This window comes from Mauremys mutica, chromosome 8 (assembly GCF_020497125.1).
Source record: "Mauremys mutica isolate MM-2020 ecotype Southern chromosome 8, ASM2049712v1, whole genome shotgun sequence".
Classification (NCBI taxonomy): Eukaryota; Metazoa; Chordata; order Testudines; family Geoemydidae; genus Mauremys; species Mauremys mutica.
The window spans coordinates 60666905-60687206 of record NC_059079.1 but is presented as its reverse complement, the minus strand read 5'-3'; the positions used below and the strand labels follow the sequence as shown (position 1 = coordinate 60687206).

Genomic DNA, 20302 nt, shown 5'->3' with positions numbered 1-20302 from the left:
AAAAGGGTCCAGGATTCAGTCCTCTCTCTTTGCTGGCACTTCTCGGCTGCCAGGAGTCTCTTGTGGTTTATATAGAGCTATGAAACTGCAAGGCCTTTGTTTTTGGCACAATGCTTTTGAAGTATCTCTATTAAGTCTTTATACTCCATGTATTTCCTCTGGAAAACATAAGTCTTTAAGCAACTGTAAATGTCACCTTTCCTGCCAGTGTTAGCCAAATGAAACTTTTCTTGTCATTGTCTTCACTAATAATATACTAAGCAAATCTTTGCACATAGATTTCCATTCACAGGCTTCCTTTTTCTCATGAAACTAGAAATCTTCCACTTTACCCCTAAATTGCCGTTTTACCTTTTCTAATATTCTTCTCTTTTTTTTAACCTCTCTGTGGCTTTATCGTTTTCTCTTAGCTCTGTTGTTTTGCAGAGCTGTTCCCACTATTGCTGCAAGTCTCATTGTGTTTTTTCCTTTCACACAGAGCCACCATATATATGCCATCTGAAATCACTTTTATTTTATATTATGGAGCAACAGCAACAAGAAAGACCAGAATTAAAGTCTCCTTACAAGAGCACAGGGGATCTATCTCTATAGCAGTCTGCAGGGATTGTGAGAACAAAAGAGTTGCTGTCTCACACAGAGTCCTTAGAAATATGAGGTACAGTGCGCAGACAGAAATGGTATCCTACTTTCATAGCCACATAAACCACAGCTTTAATGTTAATGTGATATTACTGCTGTTGCTTATATTTACTTTTCACTCTTGATGCTGTTTGTTTAAATGTTTGCATTTCTTTCCACTAAACAATGAAAATAGCTGGTCAGTTTCATTTTAGTTATAGTCAGTGTCTAGTCGCTTTGCACTTTCAATGGCAGTGCAATGGTGTGATGTTTTGGAGGGAAATATTGCTATTTGGAATGTTTTAAAATACCTTGGAAATGTTTCTGTTGGTTTTAGGATTTTAAGAATTGAGTTTTACAAAATTTAAAGTTGGGATACATTTGACCTGAAAAGTTCACTTGAAATTTACAGATAATGCATTTAGGCTGAGATTTTCAAAGCCACTGGAGGGACTTGCCTGTCTTTATTAATCACACACCGCAGCGTGATTATTATTTCTCCTATCATGTAGAGCACCACTGTTTATAAAATTCAGATGCCTCGCAAACTTTTTCTACTGTACCTGTCCTGTTTCATTCCAAGGTGTTACTTGTACCTGTACAGTAACTCCTCACTTAACATCCTCCCACTTAACGTTGTTTCGAAGTTACGTCGCTGCTCCATTAGGGAACATAATTGTTTAAAGTTGTGCAATGCTCCCTTATAACGTTGTTTGGCTGATTTTACAAGGGAGCATTGCACAAGTTCCTCTTCTCCACCTCCTCCCTCTCCCTTCCTCCCTCCCAGTGCTTAGGACTTTCTGTGGGGGAGGCAGCAAGTGGGGAAGCTATCACCCCCTGCTACCCCCGGCAGGCAGGGCCACCTGGAACACAGGGGCTTTAGGGGCTTTAGGGGCCTGGGCTAAGGGGGTCATGGGGCCCTGGCCTGCAGCTCTAAAGCCCCTTTTGGAATGCGGCCCTGAGAGCACGGGCTGGAGGACTCAGGAGGAGCAGGGGCAGCCGCGCAGCCAGCGGCCGGAGAGAAGCGGCGCTTTCCCCTTCAAAGGGCCACTTCTCTCTGGCCTGTGGGGGCGGGCAGCTCCCAGAATCACGGCTCCCAGAATCGTGGCCAGGGGGGTGGTGCCGCGCTGAGCAGAGCCACCTGCACACCCCCTGCACCAAATAGGAGCTGCCCCAGGTAATTGCTCTGTACCTCCTCCCTGCCCCAGCCCTGAGCCTCCTCCTGCACCCCCACCCTGAGCGCCCTCCTGCACCCTAACTCCCTCATAGACCCTGCACCCCACCCCGAGCGCCCTCCAACACCCTAACTCCCTCCCAGACCCTGCACTCCCAGCCCTGAGCCCCAGGGGTAAGCCAGGGGCACCTCCCCACCATCGTACAGTACTGTGCCGTATATAATGCCTTTTGTCTGCCTCCCCCCACAAAATTTCCTTGGAACCTAAACCCCCGCATTTACATTAAATCTTATGGAAAAATTGGATTCGTTTAACTTAAAGTTGTATTTTTCAGGAACATAACTACAATGTTAAGTGAGGAGTTACTGTACCTGCTTGGGAAAATTAAACTGCGTTTGTATAATGTGGACTAAGGTCTAATAGGAAAATGGTGGCCAGTGGTTTGTCTTTCTTGTGCAGGCCAAAATAAAATGTCACAGATTGCACTGGATCGTGACATAATTACGTTTGTGGCTCCACCTCATGATGTCAAGTTAAGATGTCAAGGACTACTTGTGGCATCAAGTCTGGATGCATTGCGACCCTGCACTGTCATGCCTGAGACAAACAAGGGACTATTTCCTTGGGACATGGGACAGAGCCATGAACATTAGGACTGTGCAGTGACTTTAGGGAGGGATGGTGATCTTCACAAACAATTGGGTGAGACAGCCAAGTGCACTTCTGAGATTCTGTTTCTCCATCTTAAAATGGATATCCTAGCATTCATGTCAATCCTTATGTTGTAATGATTGATTCACTAGTGTTTGTAGATATGCTAGTTTAGTTCACTTAAGGTTCTGGTAGTGTTTCCATTAGAATTGCTTATTTTTTAGTGGTTTATCCTGATTTTGAATGAAAATTTCCTCTGGGCTTATAAATGCAATACATGAACTGCGACTCATAAGATAATTTTGCTTTTGTGTGTGTACACGTAAAATTACAAAAATATCCATCCAGTCCTTCTGAAAACCAAAGTTAGAAAACAAAGTTGTTTTTGTCAATTTCTGCTCATCTTTATTTTGTTTTTGTACTGGTTCTGATTGTATGTTTTCACACCTCCAGGGGCCCAGTTCTGCAGTTCTTTATTTCACAGAACCTTTGTTTACTTCAGTGGGAGTTTTTCCTGAGTCAAGGCAATATAATTGAGCTCTTCATCCACATTTCTTTTATTGTAAGATGTGTAGGATATGCTTGTAGAGAGGTGCCAGATACAATTTTAGCTGTAGTTCCATACAAGTGGTACAATAACTGAGAATAAATATTAAATATAGCATCAATGACAACTTTATTGTTGTTTTGTCTATGCAGATAAAATGTTTGAAATTTAGGGCAACAGTCTCAGCCCTCAACCTTCATTTTTGCAAGCACAAATTGTATCCATTCTATAATTGTAGTTACAATTTTGCAGCCAGAATTACTTGTAATTGTGATTTAGGCTGCTTGGCGTCTGAGAGCTACTAAGTGCTCAATACTTCTGAAAATCAGGCCACATATTTGGGTGGCTAAAAATGGATTGAGGTGCCTAGCTTTAGACACCCAAGCAGGTTTCTATAATGAGTTTTTAGAGATGGTGATCAAATGCCTCATTTTCACACTGATAAGTTAGAACAGATGAATCGAGTGCTGAATTGTTCTGAAAAGTCTGATCAAAGTCAGGGCAAGAGGGATGGAGAAAGAAAATAGAATGGAGAAGAGAAAGAGAGAAAGGTGTGAGAAAGGAGATGAAAGGAAAGAGGAAGGGAAGAGAGCAAGAGGACAGATAGAGGAAGAGAGGGAATGAGAGCTAGAGGACCCATTTGTTTATATGGTAAATGTAGGATCTTTTTAATGGGATTCCCTCTATAGGGATGCACACCCTTAAACCAAGGATCAATGGAAAATACTGTTCTGTGCAGAGCTGAAATTAATTGATCCAGATTGTGACCTGGTGTTTTAGTGCTTAATTTTGGGTGGGTGGGCAGGGGCAGAGTAGGGGTTTGTTCCGATGGTGTTTACCCAGCTCTGCACTGTGCCCTGTTCTCTGTGTGACTGCTCCTTTAAACAGGGACCTATTATTGTGACTATACCACAGAGCTGACTTTGGGTGGCCAGCAGTGGCAGGGCAGAGGCGTGGCAGTCCCTGTTGTCGTTACCTTGGGGATGAAGCTGATCTCCCAGCCGTCAAAAGAGAAAGAGAAGGGCTCCCACTGCACCTCCACGGTGGTCTCTGTGATAGTCTTGAACTGCAGCCCTTGTGGAGTGGAGAGATCTGGAATGCAGCAATGTGGAGCACATTAGCTAGGCTGTGTCTCTGTTCCTGCTTTAATGACACAGCGTTAGGCACAGGACACCCTACATCCCTGACAGCTTAGTTCTCCTTTGACTATGCGCATCTAGGAGGGAACAGGCTGCATAAACTTGCTAGTGTCAAAGGGGGCGGGGGTCGCCATGAAGTAGGTACTGACAGTTGTTGGAATGAGTTTCCAGTGGAAAATGCCCTTTCCCCCCCTCAAAATCAAACTTTTTTGTGGGAAAATTTTCATTTTTGTTGAAAAATGTTAGTTACATTGGGAAAATCCAAACGATTGGTGCCCTGTCTTCCTGGCTGGAAGGATCTTGTCAGTATCCCTTTCCCCTGGGAGCCACAGCCAGGGTGATAGGGAGATGGGAAATCTGACAGCGGCGGAGGTGGAGAGTTGGGGCACTCCACCTCTGTCAGCCTGTCTGGAAGACTCTTGTCCATTTCAGGTTCTCCCTGCAGTCAGAAAGTGAAATTGACATGGGCCTCCAGGAGGGCAGATGAGCAGCTGAAAAATTCCATTTTGGTTCTGCCAGAATGGATTTTTCTGGAATTTCTGCCCTGTGAAAAATGTTGAGGTTTCTCCTTTTCATCCTGATTTTTTTTCCAATTCCTTAAAATTTTCCTTGGATTGAAATTCCATGTTCCAGACAGCTCTACTGTGAGCAATGTCCTCTCTCCTCTGCATTCATGATGGCAGCATGTGACAGTCAGTCATGAAGAGGAAGCATCATTTCCAGAATCAATTTAATAGAGAGAGAAATTAAGTGGGATTATTTTACCCCCCCCACCCCCCAAAAGAGACCCTGTTCCCTGTGTCAAATGGAAACTCAGTGATGAGAGGAGAAAGCACTGCTGAAAGTGAAAAAGGGGCAGTTTTAATGCTTTTAATGAGCCATCTTCACACCCAGACACATTTCTAATAGCACCGTGGATATTATCAAGGCCACGTGTCTGATATGTCTGTGATAGAGAGGAAGAATGTTCCAGTGGGTAGGGTGCTTGCCTGGAATTTGGGAGACCTAGGTTCTGTTTTTTGCTCTGACATAGATTCCCTCTGTGACCTAGGCCAAGTCACTTAGTCTCTCTGTGCCTCAGCTTCCCCTCTGTACAATGGGAAAATGGAGCTAATGGTATGTGTCCTTTCCTAATTCACAGGGCTGCTGTGAGGAGAAACACACTGACGATTGTGAGGTGCTCAGCTATTATGGTAATAAAGGCCATAGAAGTACCTCAAATAGCTAAAGCTGTGTAAGGAAAGGCCTTATGTAGGAGGCTGGGAGGGGGCAGTGCTTCAGGGGATAAGTTTGGATAAGCTTTTGAGAATTAAGAACATAATAATGACCATGGTGGGTCAGACCAATATCTAGCCCAGTATCCCGTCATCTGACAGTGGCCGATGCCAGATGCTTCAGAGGGAATGAACGGAACAGGGCAATTATTGAGTGATCCATCCCCTGTCATCCAGTCCCAGCTTCTAGCAGATGGAGGTTTAGGGAAATCCAGAGTGTGGGGCTGCATCCCTGGCCATCTTGACTAATAGTCATTGATGGACCCGTCCTCCATGAATTGTAGGAGTGTACTCAAAATGAATCTGAACTCCTGACATTCACTTGTACACGTGTACACACACATTATTCAATCCTAGAGATGGACTGAACCAAAATCACAGACCATCTGTTGGGGATGTAGATGTGATTTTTTGATGCTCAGGTCTGTCTCTATTATAAAACAGATTTCAAGGAAAATAAACAAGAAAAGGCATCCATGCATCAGGTGCAGCCTTGTGTGAGAGATAGCCTTGTACCCTGCATGTTTGTGAGGTTTAGGGGAAAACTACATTTAGGGCAATCTTAGACCAGAATTTTAGTTCCTTTCGACAGCATTATATGCTTGGTCCAAACCCCACTGAAATCAATGGAAAGATGCCCATTAACTTTGATGGGTTTTGGATCAGGTTCTGTATTAGCAAAGGCATCACTGGCATTCATTCCACAAGAGCACTATGTCAATAACAGTCAGCTTTAATTCAGGAAGAGTTCTGTATGGGGTTAGCTTTATTTCAGAGATGTCCTGGTGCCACCAAAGCATTATTTTACAAGCAGCAGAGCTGGGTGGAAAATGTCCCCTCCCCCAAGGAAAATTTTAACTTTTCAGCAAAAAAATGGAAAGCTGAAAATTTTCAGATGTAAACTTTCAGTTTTAAAAAGGAAAATTTGATTTGGAAATGCTGTGGAGGTGCTAAATGGGAGTTGTATTTCTAGCATGTTGTGTCCCCATTCTCCTCTATGAGCCAAGTTTCCCTGTTGGACTACATCTCCCATGATGCACCACAATCCTCCCATCTTACTGAGCTACCACCCGTGTGCATCCTGGGAGTCGCTGGCCATGGAACAGCATGAGAGATGCAATGTGGCTAGGGAATCCAGTCCTGGAGGAGAATGGGAGCAGGAGGGGCTGTGACAGTATTTCCTAATAGAAATATTTTTGGTTTGGGTCAAAACCTGAAAGCTTTTTGGTTTTCAAGTGTTCAAGTTTTTGACAAAATTGTACATTTTCTATGGAAAGTGGACACTTTTTCGTGAAAAAAATTAGTTTTGTCAAAAACCCACTTTTCTGTTGAAAAACAGTTTTGATGGAAAAATTTCAACCAGCCTTAAACAAGCAATTTTAAATGATGGCAACCATGTACCAGAAACTGTATTAGACTGGGAAAGCTGTCTATCAGGGTCCATGGGTATATATGAGACTACTCTTCTTTCTATTACTTCTGGCCAATAGGGATAAAATTATACGGTGGAGAAGCAATACTTACGGGTAGTCACCTTGGTAGTGACGGGGATGCTAAGGATGTCGCTGATGACAGCGTAGATGCTGATGTTATATGTTTGGCTCGGCTCCAGCTCCTTAATGTTGACAGCACTCCAGTCCCCGGGCACCCGTTGCTGGAGCTGAAGGCCCCCCGGCACCACTGGCTGGTAGGAGATCACATATTCTGTCACTGCCATTGGCCCATCCCATTCCAGGTCAATGGACCTGTCGCTGATCCCAGCCACTCGCAGATCCTCGGGTGGGGCAACTAAAGGGAGAGGTGATAGACAGGGAGTGTCAGAGAGTGCATGGCTTATCCATCCTCCATCTTGCTACTTTGGGCATGATGTTCTTCTTGGTCTAGGGACTAGGATCACATTTAGAATTGGTATGAGGTGTGATATGGTCTCTCCTGAAGCTTTTCATCCATTCCTTGTAGGGGGCTAGTCAATATTTATCTGTGGTGTGGACACGGTATTAGGCTGGGAGCCTGGAGGCCCCATTCTAATTCCAGTTCTGCTTCACCTTTCTGTGCCTCTTTCCTTCCACTCCTTTCTGTCATGACCTGTGGCTCTTAAAACTGGGTCTGCAGGGTTCCTGGAGGTCATCATGCTCCAATCCTCCACCCAGTGGGTTCCTGGCATCAGCATGAACTGGGACTTCTTGAAGACCAGCTCACATAGAAGGTGTGACGTTTCATTCCATATTATTTAAGAAAATATCCTTATGATATGAATATGACATAACTGAGATATACTTTATGCCAGATAGGTCTTGTAAGATATCATTGGAAAAGTTATAATTTACTGAATGTGATTATCCAATTTGTATGCCTGTATCATTTCTGTATCTGAGTTAGGAATATTGACTATGTATCTGTATTTCAACTATGCTACTTTGGGTGATGCCCACTGCTAACACTTCGGGTACAACAATGATAAAGCCAGACAGAGTGGATGGCCCATCAGTGTGGACCTGGACTGTGAAAAGGGTTGGCCTTCCTGTGGACTCTCCATACTCCATACACTCTCCATAATTTCTCCATACACTGACTCATGGACACTGTGATACTACAGAGTCAGGTGGTCTTGTCACCTGATACTAAACCTGACCTGGAACTTCTTTTAACTTTCTACTGGGAGGGACAGGGGGTCAAGTTTGGGAGACAAAGGATTCCCACCTTATGTAAATCCTATTTAAAGGTGGGGAGGAAGGCAAATGGGGCTCCTCCTCTCCATGACCTGTCTGCCCAAGAAGAAAGACTGCTAAAGCCACCTGAAGGCAAGGCAGGGAGAGAGTCCAGACTGAGAGAGGGGTCCAGTCTGAAAAGGAATATAAGTGGAACGCTGAACCACAGACACTTTGCAACCTGCCTAAAATAACATTTAGGGTGAGACTTTACATTTGGTAACCTGTTTCTTAAGTATATTGAGCTTAGCTTGTGTATTTTGCTTTATTTGGTCAGTAATCTGCTTTGTTCTGTCTGTTCTCTCTTATGTTCATCTCAAATTCACCTTTTGTAGTTAATAAACTTATTTCTTATTTATAATATAACCCAGTTTATGTAATTTCTAACTGTGGGGGGAGAGGGGAGAGAGAAGTTGTGCACATCTCTCTCCACATTGAGGGAGGAGGGTGAATTTCATAAAACCTCTGGGTTTGTCCCCCTTAAAGGGAGTGGGCACCAGAGTGTTGGGGCGAGCCCCTAAGGCTGAATCTTTCCAAAGCGGATCTCTGTCTCTCTGTGCAGCGGGGTGTGGCCCTGCCTGTGTGCTTGGCTGGAAGAGGCTTGTGAGCCTAACCCAGCAAGGCCAGGTAAAGGAGACCCAGGATGGCAGAATAGGCTGATTCAGTGGCATCCCAGCACATCAGGTGACATCCCAAAGAGCCAACACCTGTCACAGAAGGCTCTACCCCCATTGGTGGAACATGAAAGCTTCTGATTGGCCTGCCCTCTCTACTTATGACAGAAGGAGGAACAGGAAGTCATCTGTACAGCTGGGTTCCACTCTGCTTGGGACTGATCATCCAGTGCTATCTGCTCTTGTCTCTTGACCATGACTTCCTTGTTTCCTGAATCGGCCTGATTCCTGGTATCTGACTCTTGGTTCCTGATCTTGGCTCCTGACCTTCTGGTTCTGAACCCCGGCTGGCAGGGTGACCTGGCCCCCTGTCCTATGCTAACCACTAGGCATGGCTGCCCACGTGCCAGCCCTGACACTTTGTCTGCCTTCTCAATTCAGTCTCTTCAGGGAAGGGGCTGTCCAATGTGTAGTGCAACAGGGACCCAATCTTGGTGGGACCCCCTCGGTCCTGCAAATAATCAATACTAGTCCTGCACAATGGGAATGTTGTTCAGTAAACAAAAGTCAGTGGGACACTGTGTGTGTGTGTGTGTGTGTGTGTGTGTGTGTGTATGTTTATGTGTATGTGTGTGTGTGTGTGTGTGTGTGTGTGTGAATGAGGGGGAGGGTGTTAAATGGTATATTATCATGGGGCAAACTTGGGAATGACTCACACTTTGAGAACAACAGTTATTCCAAGCCAGTGTTAATAGCACAGAATATGAGGGAGAAGAATGAATGCAATTTCCAGTATATGTATTTTCAAATAAATGCTTTTTAACTATATCTTCACTAGGGAGTATTCCTAACTCAGTGCCCCATAGTGCTGCCCAGCCTCAATCACCCACTGATTAAATTTTCAAACAAGCACATTTGTGGTTTCTCCCATGCTGCCCGTCATGCTTGGGAGGAGCTACCTGAAAACATCCACAAAGATACATCATCTTCCTTCATATCCCTCCTTAAAACTCCTTCAACCTGAGGCCCACAAAAAACTTGAAAAGAGTTATGCTACTGGTGCTCTGAGTCCACTGCCGATCATTTTGACTAATATTGTCTTATTGTTTCCTTTTACTTCTCATCTGTCTGCAGGGCTGGCTTAGGCACCATGGAGCCCAATTCGAAGGAGCTGCCGCCGAAGTCCCGCCGCTGTCTTCAGCGGCAGCTCAATCGCTGTCGCAGAGGAAGGTCCTTCCGCCGAAATGCCGCCGAAGACAGCGGCAACCATTGAGCTACCACTGCTGACAGTGCCGGGACTTTGGCAGCAGCTCAATAGGCTGCCGGTGCCTTCAGCGGCATTTCGGCGGAGGGACCTTCCTCTGCGGCAGCGATTGAGCTGCCGCTGAAGACAGTGGTGGGACTTCGGCGGCAGCTCCTTCGGGACATTGCGGGGCCCTCTTAGAGGCACAGGCCCGATTCCGGGGAATCGGCTGAATCACCCTAAAGCTGGCCCTATCTGCCTGTATCCATCTGTTATCTCTTATTTTATACTTATTGGGAATTCTTTAGGGCAGGCACTGTCGTCTTGTTCTGTGTTTGTAAAGCACTGAGCTATTGCGATACATGGAATTAAAGTTGAGGCAATCAGCTGAGGGTATCGTCTTGCTTCTGCTAAGTCTTAAAACCCACCTTGGTGGGGTGAGGACTGATGTCTGAGTGCCACATCAGGGTGTGTAACGCTAGCGAAGGGAGGAGCAGTCAAACCGTGATGGCCCTGGACTCTGAAATTCAGATCTGGATGTGACTATTCTCCCAAGTTTGTGGGTGTCTGGACTCCAGGCTTTGTTTCGACCTATTGCAGAGGTGCAGCCAGCCATAGATCCTGCTCCAAAGCTGAATGTCCTCAAAGTTTGGAGGTACTCACATACAGGAATTTGCTTTGGGGTCATCTCTCATTATTATCATTAGTAGTGTTGCAGTAGCACCTGGAGCCCTCGTCATGGAGCAGGACCCACTGTGATAGGCCCTGTACAAACACAGACACAGACAGTCCCTACCAGGATGAAGGAATTCCTGACCTTGTGCTGGGTTTGCCTTCGAGACAGCTCATTTGCTTGTAATTCAACCACTTTTAATGTCACTCACTCACAAGTGACGGAGAACCAAGAAATGTTGCTTTTCATAGAATCACAGAAATGAAGGGCTGGAAGGGACCTGAGGTGGTTACCAAATCCAGCCGCCATTGCTGAGGTAGGACTGAGTCTACCTTGCCCTTCTCCAGTCCTCTGGGATCTCACCCGTCCTCCAGGAGTTCTCAGAGATAATTGCTAACGATTCAGAGATTGCTTTAGCTAGTTCCTTATGCACTCTAGGATGAATTTTATCTGGCTCTGCCAATTTGAACACATCTAACGTTAAATATTCTCTAACCTGTTCTTTCCCTATTTTGGCTTGCAGTCCTTCCTTCTTGCTGCTAATATTAATTGTGTTGGGTATCTAGCAAAACAGGCATTAAGTACCTGAGCTTTTTTGATATCATCTGTTATTAGCTCTCCTTCCCCACTAATTATTTTTTGCTTTTAATTGCCTTCAATGAAATAAAAAAATAAAGAGGCCATATGTGACTGAGAAGGAAACATGCCTTCTTTGGGGCTGCATAAAACTTCTAAAAATAGTCCTAAACTGCATCCAAAACACCCCTTGTTAGGATTTCCACTGAAGGCAGCAGAAGAGGGGCTCTGGGAGGTGAACTAGTATTCAAATAATGGCTTTCTCACCCCTCTTTCACCTCCCCCAGTCCCACCCAACCCAATCGCATTATGCAGCATTTTCCTTGTTGATTTGAAAAGCAGCAGTGCGGCTGTTAAGGGGCTAAGTGAAAGGGGGATTTGGGCAGATAGTGGCAGGTGTAGGGAATGCAGGTCCAGAAAGCAGGCAGTGCAGAAGCAAGAACAAGGTGAAGGGGAGTGGTGAGTGGGGCAGAAGCTGGGCAGAAAGAAGAGCAACAAAGAGGGTCATGGGATGGACAGAGGGAATCTGGAGAAGTGGTTGGTTGCTGGCCAGCACCTGTGTAGTAGCTGCAGCTGTGGTGCCTATACTAAAAAGGAGCAGTGTTGCGTGTTGGCCATGCACAGCTCAGAGTCCTGGGGAGGAGTGAAAAGGCTGAGCCTCTGGGGAGAGGGGCTGCAGAGCCAGCTGAGGAGACCGGGCTCTGTGAGTGGCGAGGTTCACCTACGTAGAAATGCTGCAGCCCTTTCCTCGCTGCTCTGTGACCGACGTACCATTTTAGCTGAGATGAAAGGGTTAAATTGTGTGTATCTTGGCAGAGGGGTGCCCAAAGCAGCAGGCCTAGTGGGCACTCACTGGGGTGAGCACGTCCTTGTTGTCTGGGACTAGGCAGCCCTGGTGCCTAACTGTATGATCTGGGGAGATGGCAGCCGCGAAAGAGAGATCGGCAGTGAGGTGAATGCATATAAACCTGCGAGTGTCACGTGCCCCCAGCCAATGCCCACATGCTGCCTTCCAGACGGGAGATGGGAAACTTATGAATGACAAATGTGTCATCTCTTTGGTTGGGATGGAGACCGCTTCCCTTCCCACCCACTCCCCTCATCCCCTGCAGCGCCAGGCCTGTTATCTGGGCGCTTGGAGTGAAATGCCGAACGTAGCTTTTATCCTTGTTTGCAAGTAGCCCTAGTCAGGAGAGACAAGTGGAGAAGCACTTTAGATGATGACCCAGATGTCCCTGCACAAGAGGCCGAGGGCGGGTGGTTTCCAGACAGATGGTAATAGCCCCAAGAAGGAGCAGCACTTGCCCTTGGCCTTATTGGGTGGACTACAGTTGCCATAGAAACAGCCGTTGGTTACACATTGATCTTCCCCTGTGATACTGGCAGAGGGTCCCCATGTGAACTATTGTAACAGCTGTCATGGTCCTTCCACTGGTGTCAGCAGGGGTCCTGAGCAGGCAGTACAGAATGCTGCGGCCCAGGTCCCCTGCACAGTGTGGAGACCCTGGCTGAGTTAGGGAATTGTGACAAGAGCATGATGGTATTTTTTGTTTCCCTCCTCAAACTAATTGCTCTGCAGAAATCACCTCCGGAATGTCCGACAGTGTTGTCTGCGTGCAATGGCCCCACGCCTGGGCACATGTGGGCCTGAGTCTCAGTTACTGTGTTCCTGTTTTCAGGGCAAGGACTGAGGGAGGTGGGCAAGGGGAGTTTAAATCTCTGCCCATATGCTAGGCTTGGGCAGGGCCCTGATGTAAGTTAGAGCAACCTCAGGGCTGCTCTAATTTGTGCTTTGCAACCCATGGCTCCCTATGGGGCCCTGGGAGCAGAGAACAGCAGTAGTGTGGTACCTTCCTGCCAAGCCAACCCATCTTGACATGCCCCTGATCCACCCACTTCACAAGCAGGCTGAGAGCAGGGCCTACCCTGGCATCAGCTCTGTGCCTGGTAGGGAGGCCACTCCTACCTGCTGAGCAGTCCTGTCCCTTGTAACCTTCCTCACAAGCGCACATCCCCTCCTGGCAGAACCCACGTCCACTGCAGGCATTCAGGCACCTCAGCTGACCGCAGTCTTCCCCCACGTAGCCCTCCTGACAGACGCAGGTGCCATTGGAGCATCTCCCCTTTCCTGAGCAGTCATCGGGACACCTCAGCTCGCTGCAGTCTTCCCCTGCATAACCTTCTTCGCAGACGCACTCCCCGTCCATGCAGAGACCTCGGGAGCTACAGTCCGTCGGGCAACGGAGCTCTGAGCAATCGTCCCCACTATAGTCGTTGTCACAGATGCACTGGCCTTCTACGCAGATGCCCCGGCTGGAACAGCCCATGGGGCAGTGGGGCTCTGAGCAGTTTTTTCCAGCCCACCCTTCATTGCAGATGCAGCCACAGGCTTCCAGGCTAAAGTTACCGTGTCCGCTGCAGTGGGGGATGTAATCTAGCTGCCCTGGAATGATCAAAATCAACAAGTCAGCTATCAACAGGGGCTGTGTGGTGGGGACAGAAGAATCCCCACAACTGCTGCAGCCACAGTATGATATCCTTCCAATAGTGCTGTAGTTTCATATGGCAGTTGCCGGGGGACATTAATGCTTATAGGAGTAGGAGCCTGATTACACTGTGCATTATTCTCCTGCATAACTCTGCCACTTGCAGAGGCAACGCATGGGGGAAGGTACGCAGGGTCACAAGCCCCCCCCTTTCTGACAGGATTTAGATGCCCTGCCATGAACCCCATGGCTTACCGCCAGAACCTTTAAGTTGTGCCCCCCACCCACTATAAACAGTTATGTGTTGTCTCTATCTGCCAGGACACTTTGGCCTTGACCTGCAGTGCTCCTCCGCTATTCCAGTCGTGGGCTAGTGCCAGTCATGCTGAATTGCCCCCAAGCTGTGAAATGGTTTTTCTGACATGCTTAAAAGGTCCATTTGGAGCCAGGACAAGATGCACTTAACACAATTTTCACTTAGGATTATTATATATTATTTGGAAAATTCAAATGTCCAGGTTTGCATTCAAAGGGTTTTGATTTGGCACATGCTATGCAGGCCTGGACGAGAGTTGCTAACTGTGGATGACATTGTGAGCTATAGAAAAGCTATTTCTAGCAATTTTTATGCCTCTCTGAACCATGTGCAGCTACTAGACCTGAAGGGCTGCAAAACGTTGGATTTTAAAGCCCCAGTCTGCACTGGTGCACAGGTCCATCACTCAACTTGGTGCAAGATTGGGCCCTGGGTTTGTGACATTTTTATGTACGGGAAACCTGTGACTGGCTGAGAACTGAATCTTTAGTCCATCCTGGGCCTTGGGTAGAGGGGAAGAGAGGAAGGATATTTCTGTCAGGCTGATTTAAAACAAAAGGGTATTTGTTTGAAATTGCTCAGGGGGTTGGAGAACATTAGAAGTAGCCTCCAGGGGAGATGGAATAGTGAGCAGAGGGCAGGTGGGGTGATCAAAGGTGAGTGCTAAGTGCAACTGTTACATCTCCTACTGGCCATTGGAATTGGGAAAACCTGACCGTAGAAACATTTTATTGGGCTTCAAAATCCGAATCATATGTGTTCAAATGTTTTGCGCACTCGCTCTCTCTCTCTCTCTCTAATATGCTTATTAGAAGATTCCGCTTTCTTCCATCTCACTTCACTCTTCTTAAATTACATGGTTGTTCCCTGAATTCAACATCCTCAAACTGGAAGGGTCCTGAGGATGACATAGTATGTGTTCATGTCATTAAAGACTGTATCATAATACATTTGCACCAAGGGCCTGAATTTAGGTTGCATGGGCAATCTTAATTCTGGCATTGTCTAATTTTTGCACGCTTGGCTTTGCAATTGTAAAGACCTTCTGATGGTTTTTTTAGATGTAATTTCTTAATTTGTTAATAATAAAACCAAACTGAAAAAAACCTCCAGAAATTCTATAATATGGAACCATCTCCACCTCCAGTGTGGATCATCAGCAGAGTTCAGACCTTTAAATCCACAGCATAGACCTCTACCACTTGAGCTAATGGAGTGCCGATGACGGTAGTAGGCTATTATCTTCTGTGTGAGCCGGCCACCAGAGGGGGATAAGACTCTTTGCAAGGGTCTCGATGGCTGTTTGCTGTCAGCAGAAGAATGTAGACTCAGGACACCTGGGTTCAATTCAGATTCTGGAGGGGTTGCCCTAGATTACAGACCATTCTGACCCTCTGTTCCTACCCAACCCCTTGGCTCCTGTCCCCAGCCCCTCGACTCCTGATTCCCCCAAATACCTGCCCCTATATAACTCCAGTTCCTCCCTCTACTCTTGTCCAACACCCCCCACCATCAGTTCCTGTCCCCTCTGCTCCTTTTCATCTCCCATCCCCTGGCTCCTGCCCCCTCCCCACTGCACCTAAATACCCCTAATCCTCTTCCCCTTCCTCTGCTCCTGTCTGTCCTGCCTCTCCTCTCCTTCCCACTCTCTGGCTCCTGCAATACCCTCTATCCTGCTGCCTGTCCTCCCCATTGGGCTTCTGAGTGATGGTGGGGGGTAATACAGTATGTGCCTATATAAGACAAAGCCCCGAATATTGGGACTATCCCTATAAAATCAGAACATCTGGTCACCCAAGTGCCAGCAATGGGGAGCCAGGAAAGCACAGGAGAGACAGTCTCCCTGCTCTCAGTTCCTGTGCCTGGCACCACAGATGTGCCCCTGGCTGGAGGAACAATTGCAGGAAAAGTCCTGTGCAGCCCCTGCAGGCCCGGGACAGAGCATGCTCAGCTGTTCTGTGGGGATGGCACATATGCAGTCTGGTTGGCATGTAGGAGCTGTGCAGGGATGGAGCATGCTCAGTGCAGACAGAATTTTTGGAGAGTTTAGCTGCCAAATAAGTCTCTAGTTAGTATGTGCAAAATGAGATTTTTTGAAGGCTTATTGTTTGGCTAAATCTGGGACAGCAAAAGGCACATCCCTGACACCAGGGCAGTCCTGTTACCTAATTTCAATCCCTTGCTCTGGTACATGGAGGCACTAGAGCTTCTCAGTGAGATGGTGGTAAGAATTATTTTAACATGGGCAAAACAATGTATTTTCCCCTAAACTCATTCTTGGAAATGGTTGAACCATTTGACTGAAACTTTTCCAAACTAGTCAGCTTGATACAGACACCCGATGTGGACAATGTCAACCTGAATGGTTGAAGTTTGGCAAAATTATAAGCAAGTGAAAGCAGCGTCTTATAATGGAAAATGTTAGGCAATCTTAACTATAGGTGGTGCTATCACTGCCTATCATATATGTTGCTGACCAACAAACATAAAAGTGGTTGGTTATAAAGTGTGATAGGACCATTTAGGCCATGCACACATCGGCGTGGTGTTCAGGTGTTCAGACTCTTGTTAAGTTGTCAGTAGATGAGAGAGGATGCTTGAACAGTTGCTGGAAAGTCGAGGATCATTTATGGAAATGTCTGACACTGGGTATGTGTGTGGGATGACCGATTCTTGTCTGATTTACACTGGTGTTAATTCAGAGTAACTCCACTGAATTTAAAGAAGTTACTCCAGATCACCCTGGTGTAGCTGAGATTGGACTGGAGATTCCATAGAATGATCAATATTTTATAAGTTCATTTGCATACATTATAAATAACCCAAATAGACCTACAACTATTTTTACAACTAACTCCTTTCATGTGTTATCTCTTGAATTTGATTACTTGATTTTAACAGTGATAATTCAGCACATCCGTTTAATGTTGGAATAGTTTACATTTTATTTTTACCTAATACAGTTATTAATATGTATGTATGGATATAAGGGTTTGGTGCCAGACTTTCAGCTGGTGTAAACTGGTATCGCTTGCTTTGGACTGGTGCAGATTTACACCAGCTGCTGATCTGACCCATACACATTTCTGTGTGTGTTGCTGTGTTCTCTCTGTATGAGATGTGTGCATATAATCCCCCCTTACACACACAGATCATGAGCCTGAGTCTCCTATTATCTATTGATATAACTTTGTTGGCTTCAGTGTCGTTACTCCTGATTTACATTGCTGTGTGACTAAGAGCAGGGTTAGGCCCAGTGTAATTATGTATTATGCCAATTACAAAATAATAAGTTAAAAAAGGAGAAGACACAGGGAAGCAAAGAGTGGGTTTTTTTGATTGTAGCCAATTCCTGTCTTTCCCCTACTCTGGACAGGGGTTCTCAGCACCTGGGATAGGGCTTTGGATACCTTGCATACCTTGACATTTTCTCCCCTTGAGGAGTTCTAATAGGCCCCATTAGAGTGTTCATTTCCTATGCTTCATCATTCAGAGACCCGGATGCATGCTGTTAAGGAGTCAAGCAGAAACTCTTTGTGAAAACATCCCATTTTTTATGAAGCTCCCTCCGACGTAAAAAATGCTCTTGGCTCTGGTTCCTCACTCAGCTGAAATTCATTGTATCAACACCCTCCTTCATAACCCATCTCATTACAGCAACCCGCTATTTCCTTGGTTTTGAAGAACTGCCTTGTAGAGATGATGAACTGAACTGTGTCTTTTGAAACAGTAACCCTAATGGAAGGGTTATAGAAAGCTTCACAAAGCTTGCACATTATTATTCAGATGGAATACTCTGTTGATAGTTTTGTGCCTTCATTATAAAAGGGTTTGTTTGTCTTTCATGGCAGCTAAAGTTATCCCCTGATTTTTTTTTAACTGTGTGATTTTCATATCCACTCAGTCCTTCTAGGGAGAGGATAGAGAACTCATTTATTGCTGACTCCTGCGGTGCTGTATTGCATGAAGGGACTATTTAGGAAATCAGTAGATTTTTCTCTTCCAGCGATCCCATGAAAAGTTACAGAACTGGCCTAACAATTGCTAAGGAGCAGGGGGTATACAAGATGGACTTGCTGCCTCGTCATCTTGCTAGTATCATGCAGTTGTTTTTTAACCTGGCTTTAGCTGTGGTTGTGAATACGTTACTGGTGAAAGGATTTGAGCTGCAATGATACCATAAAATGGTTGTTTTTGGCGGGAATCTCTGTGGATTAATCTCACTGTTCAGTTCAGTTCCTGTTTACCTGTAGCTCTTCAGAATGCTCGCACCTCGCTGGTGGTACATGGGGAAAAGGCCCCGGTGGTTCAATGTAGAGAGTTAAGGCTAGATTGTGACTTGGATTGCATGCCCATATCAGGGATTAAGCATCCCACTTCCCCCCCCTTCCCAACCTTGGGTCTGGGATGCATTGTTTTAGGAAGGGTGCAAGCTGGCATGGGTAGGCACGGAGGGATGAGGAAGGAGCAGGGCCTTGACCCTACCTTCCCACTGGCTGAGCAGAGCCGCAGAGCCAGGGCAGGGGGTGTTGCACCTCACTGCCGGTATAGGCTAGTAGCAAAAAGCCCCTCCCTCACCCTGAACAAGGAGGAAGCAGGGAAGGAATTGTGATGTGGGGTGTGTCTCAGGGTCACAATGCCTTCTGGGGCTACTCCAGGGCTGCTGAAACTTAGACACAACTCCAGTGCCTAAAAGTCAAATCTAGGCCTTAAGTTTTCCTCTTATGCCAGGAGAAGCAAATTTCTCTAGCCCAGGCACAGTTTATTGAAGGAGCGTGGGGAAGCCTGGGATGGAGGGACTGGACTCCCATCTCTCCCCAGAAGAGGAAAGTCTTTCTAGGCCAGTATGGAGAGGTACATTGGTAGAAGGTTGTAGGTGTTGGTCAAGGTACAGGGCCATTGGTTGAGCAGTGGGGGGAAGACCAAGATGCAAAGAGCAATGAAGTTCAGCTCTCTTCTAACCTGAGCAGACAGTGATTCCTTTAGGTCACTGCTGAATATATTGAAGAGCTTGGGGAAAGCTCAACACTAAGTCACCACAGAGAGAGGGCCAGATTCAGTGGTGATGTACATGGGGCTGGGTAAGTCACATGTAGGGTCTAAGCTGATCAGCAAATGGGCTCAAGTGACAAAGTAGTGTCTGGTAACTTGCACCAATCTGGCAATCAGCATGAGTGTCCAAAATAGGTGTGAGTGTAACCTACACCAGTTCAATTTCTTGTGGGGACCAAAATCAGCCCTTGGTTAGTGGGCCCACTTCCATTCTGTTACATGAGGGTAAATCAGCAGACATTTCACTGAAGCCAATAGCAGTTGCATTCTCTCACACTCTAGGACAGTGGTGGGCAACCTGCAGTCCGCAGGCTGCATGCAGCCCATCAGGGTAATCCGCTGGCGGGCTGCCAGACACTTTGTTTACATTTGCATGGCTGCCTGCAGCTCCCAGTGGCCGCGGTTCGCCATTCCCGGCCAATGGGAGCTGCGGGAAGCGGTGGTCAGCACGTCCCTGCGGCCTGCCACTTCCCGCAGCTCCCATTGGCTGGGAACAGTGAACCACAGCCACTGGGAGCTGCGGGCAGCCGTGCAAATGTAAACAAATTGTCTGGCAAACCGCCAGCGGATTACCGTGATGAGCCGTGTGCAGCTCGTGAGCTGCAGGTTGACCACCACTGTCCTAGGGTTATCTGCTCTTCCTCCAACTACTGCCTCTGCCAGGCAGGTTACACTCACTTTGCATTATCTGCTGAGTTCAGAATTGATGCCCTTTGCCATTTGCACCTGACTTCTGACCAACTTATACTCAACGTGTAACTTACATCCAGCACCATTTATATCTGAATTTGACCCCGAGACTTCCATGGGAATTGTACCCACTTTACCAAGCTGCACTTGGGCCAGCGACTGAATTTCACTGTCAGATATTTCCCCCATGTATAAACATTGACAAATCCATGTCACAGGTTGGGATGCTCAAGAATCAATGAACGTGGAGACTGAATCTCTGTTTTATGGGTGAAGAACTGTCACCACACACACTTAGGAGTTTTACAAGGGGGAGGAGCTTTAAATTCCATTGAGGGCTCCACAGGAACCATGGCAGCTGAGGAGATACCCTCAATCAGCATATATCCTGAATGCCCTGACCCTGCCTCTCCCGAGTCGGTCCCACCCTCTTTCTGGGCTATGCAGGCTGGCTTTGGGATTCCCAGCAGTATGGAGACTTGTGCTTTTGTACCCAACTCCCGATGGACTTTCTACCTCCCAGAACCTGTAGCCTGG

The 20302-nt window shown here is 46.6% G+C and overlaps 1 protein-coding gene across 3 annotated transcripts in view; it reads right to left on the bottom strand.

The window, feature by feature from the left end:
- Nucleotides 1-20302, bottom strand: part of TNR (tenascin R) — a 355079-nt gene that overhangs the window by 46093 nt on the left and 288684 nt on the right. For 2 of the 3 annotated variants that reach the window (XM_045027168.1, XM_045027167.1), the window contains 3 exons: nt 13188-13664; nt 6932-7195; nt 3971-4086 (listed from right to left, as the gene is read on the bottom strand). In XM_045027168.1, coding sequence (XP_044883103.1) covers nt 3971-4086; nt 6932-7195; nt 13188-13664 — 857 coding nt within the window. Of the gene's footprint in view, nt 1-3970; nt 4087-6931; nt 7196-13187; nt 13665-20302 lie in introns of those variants that run through there. The other variant, XM_045027169.1, reaches the window with a different exon arrangement.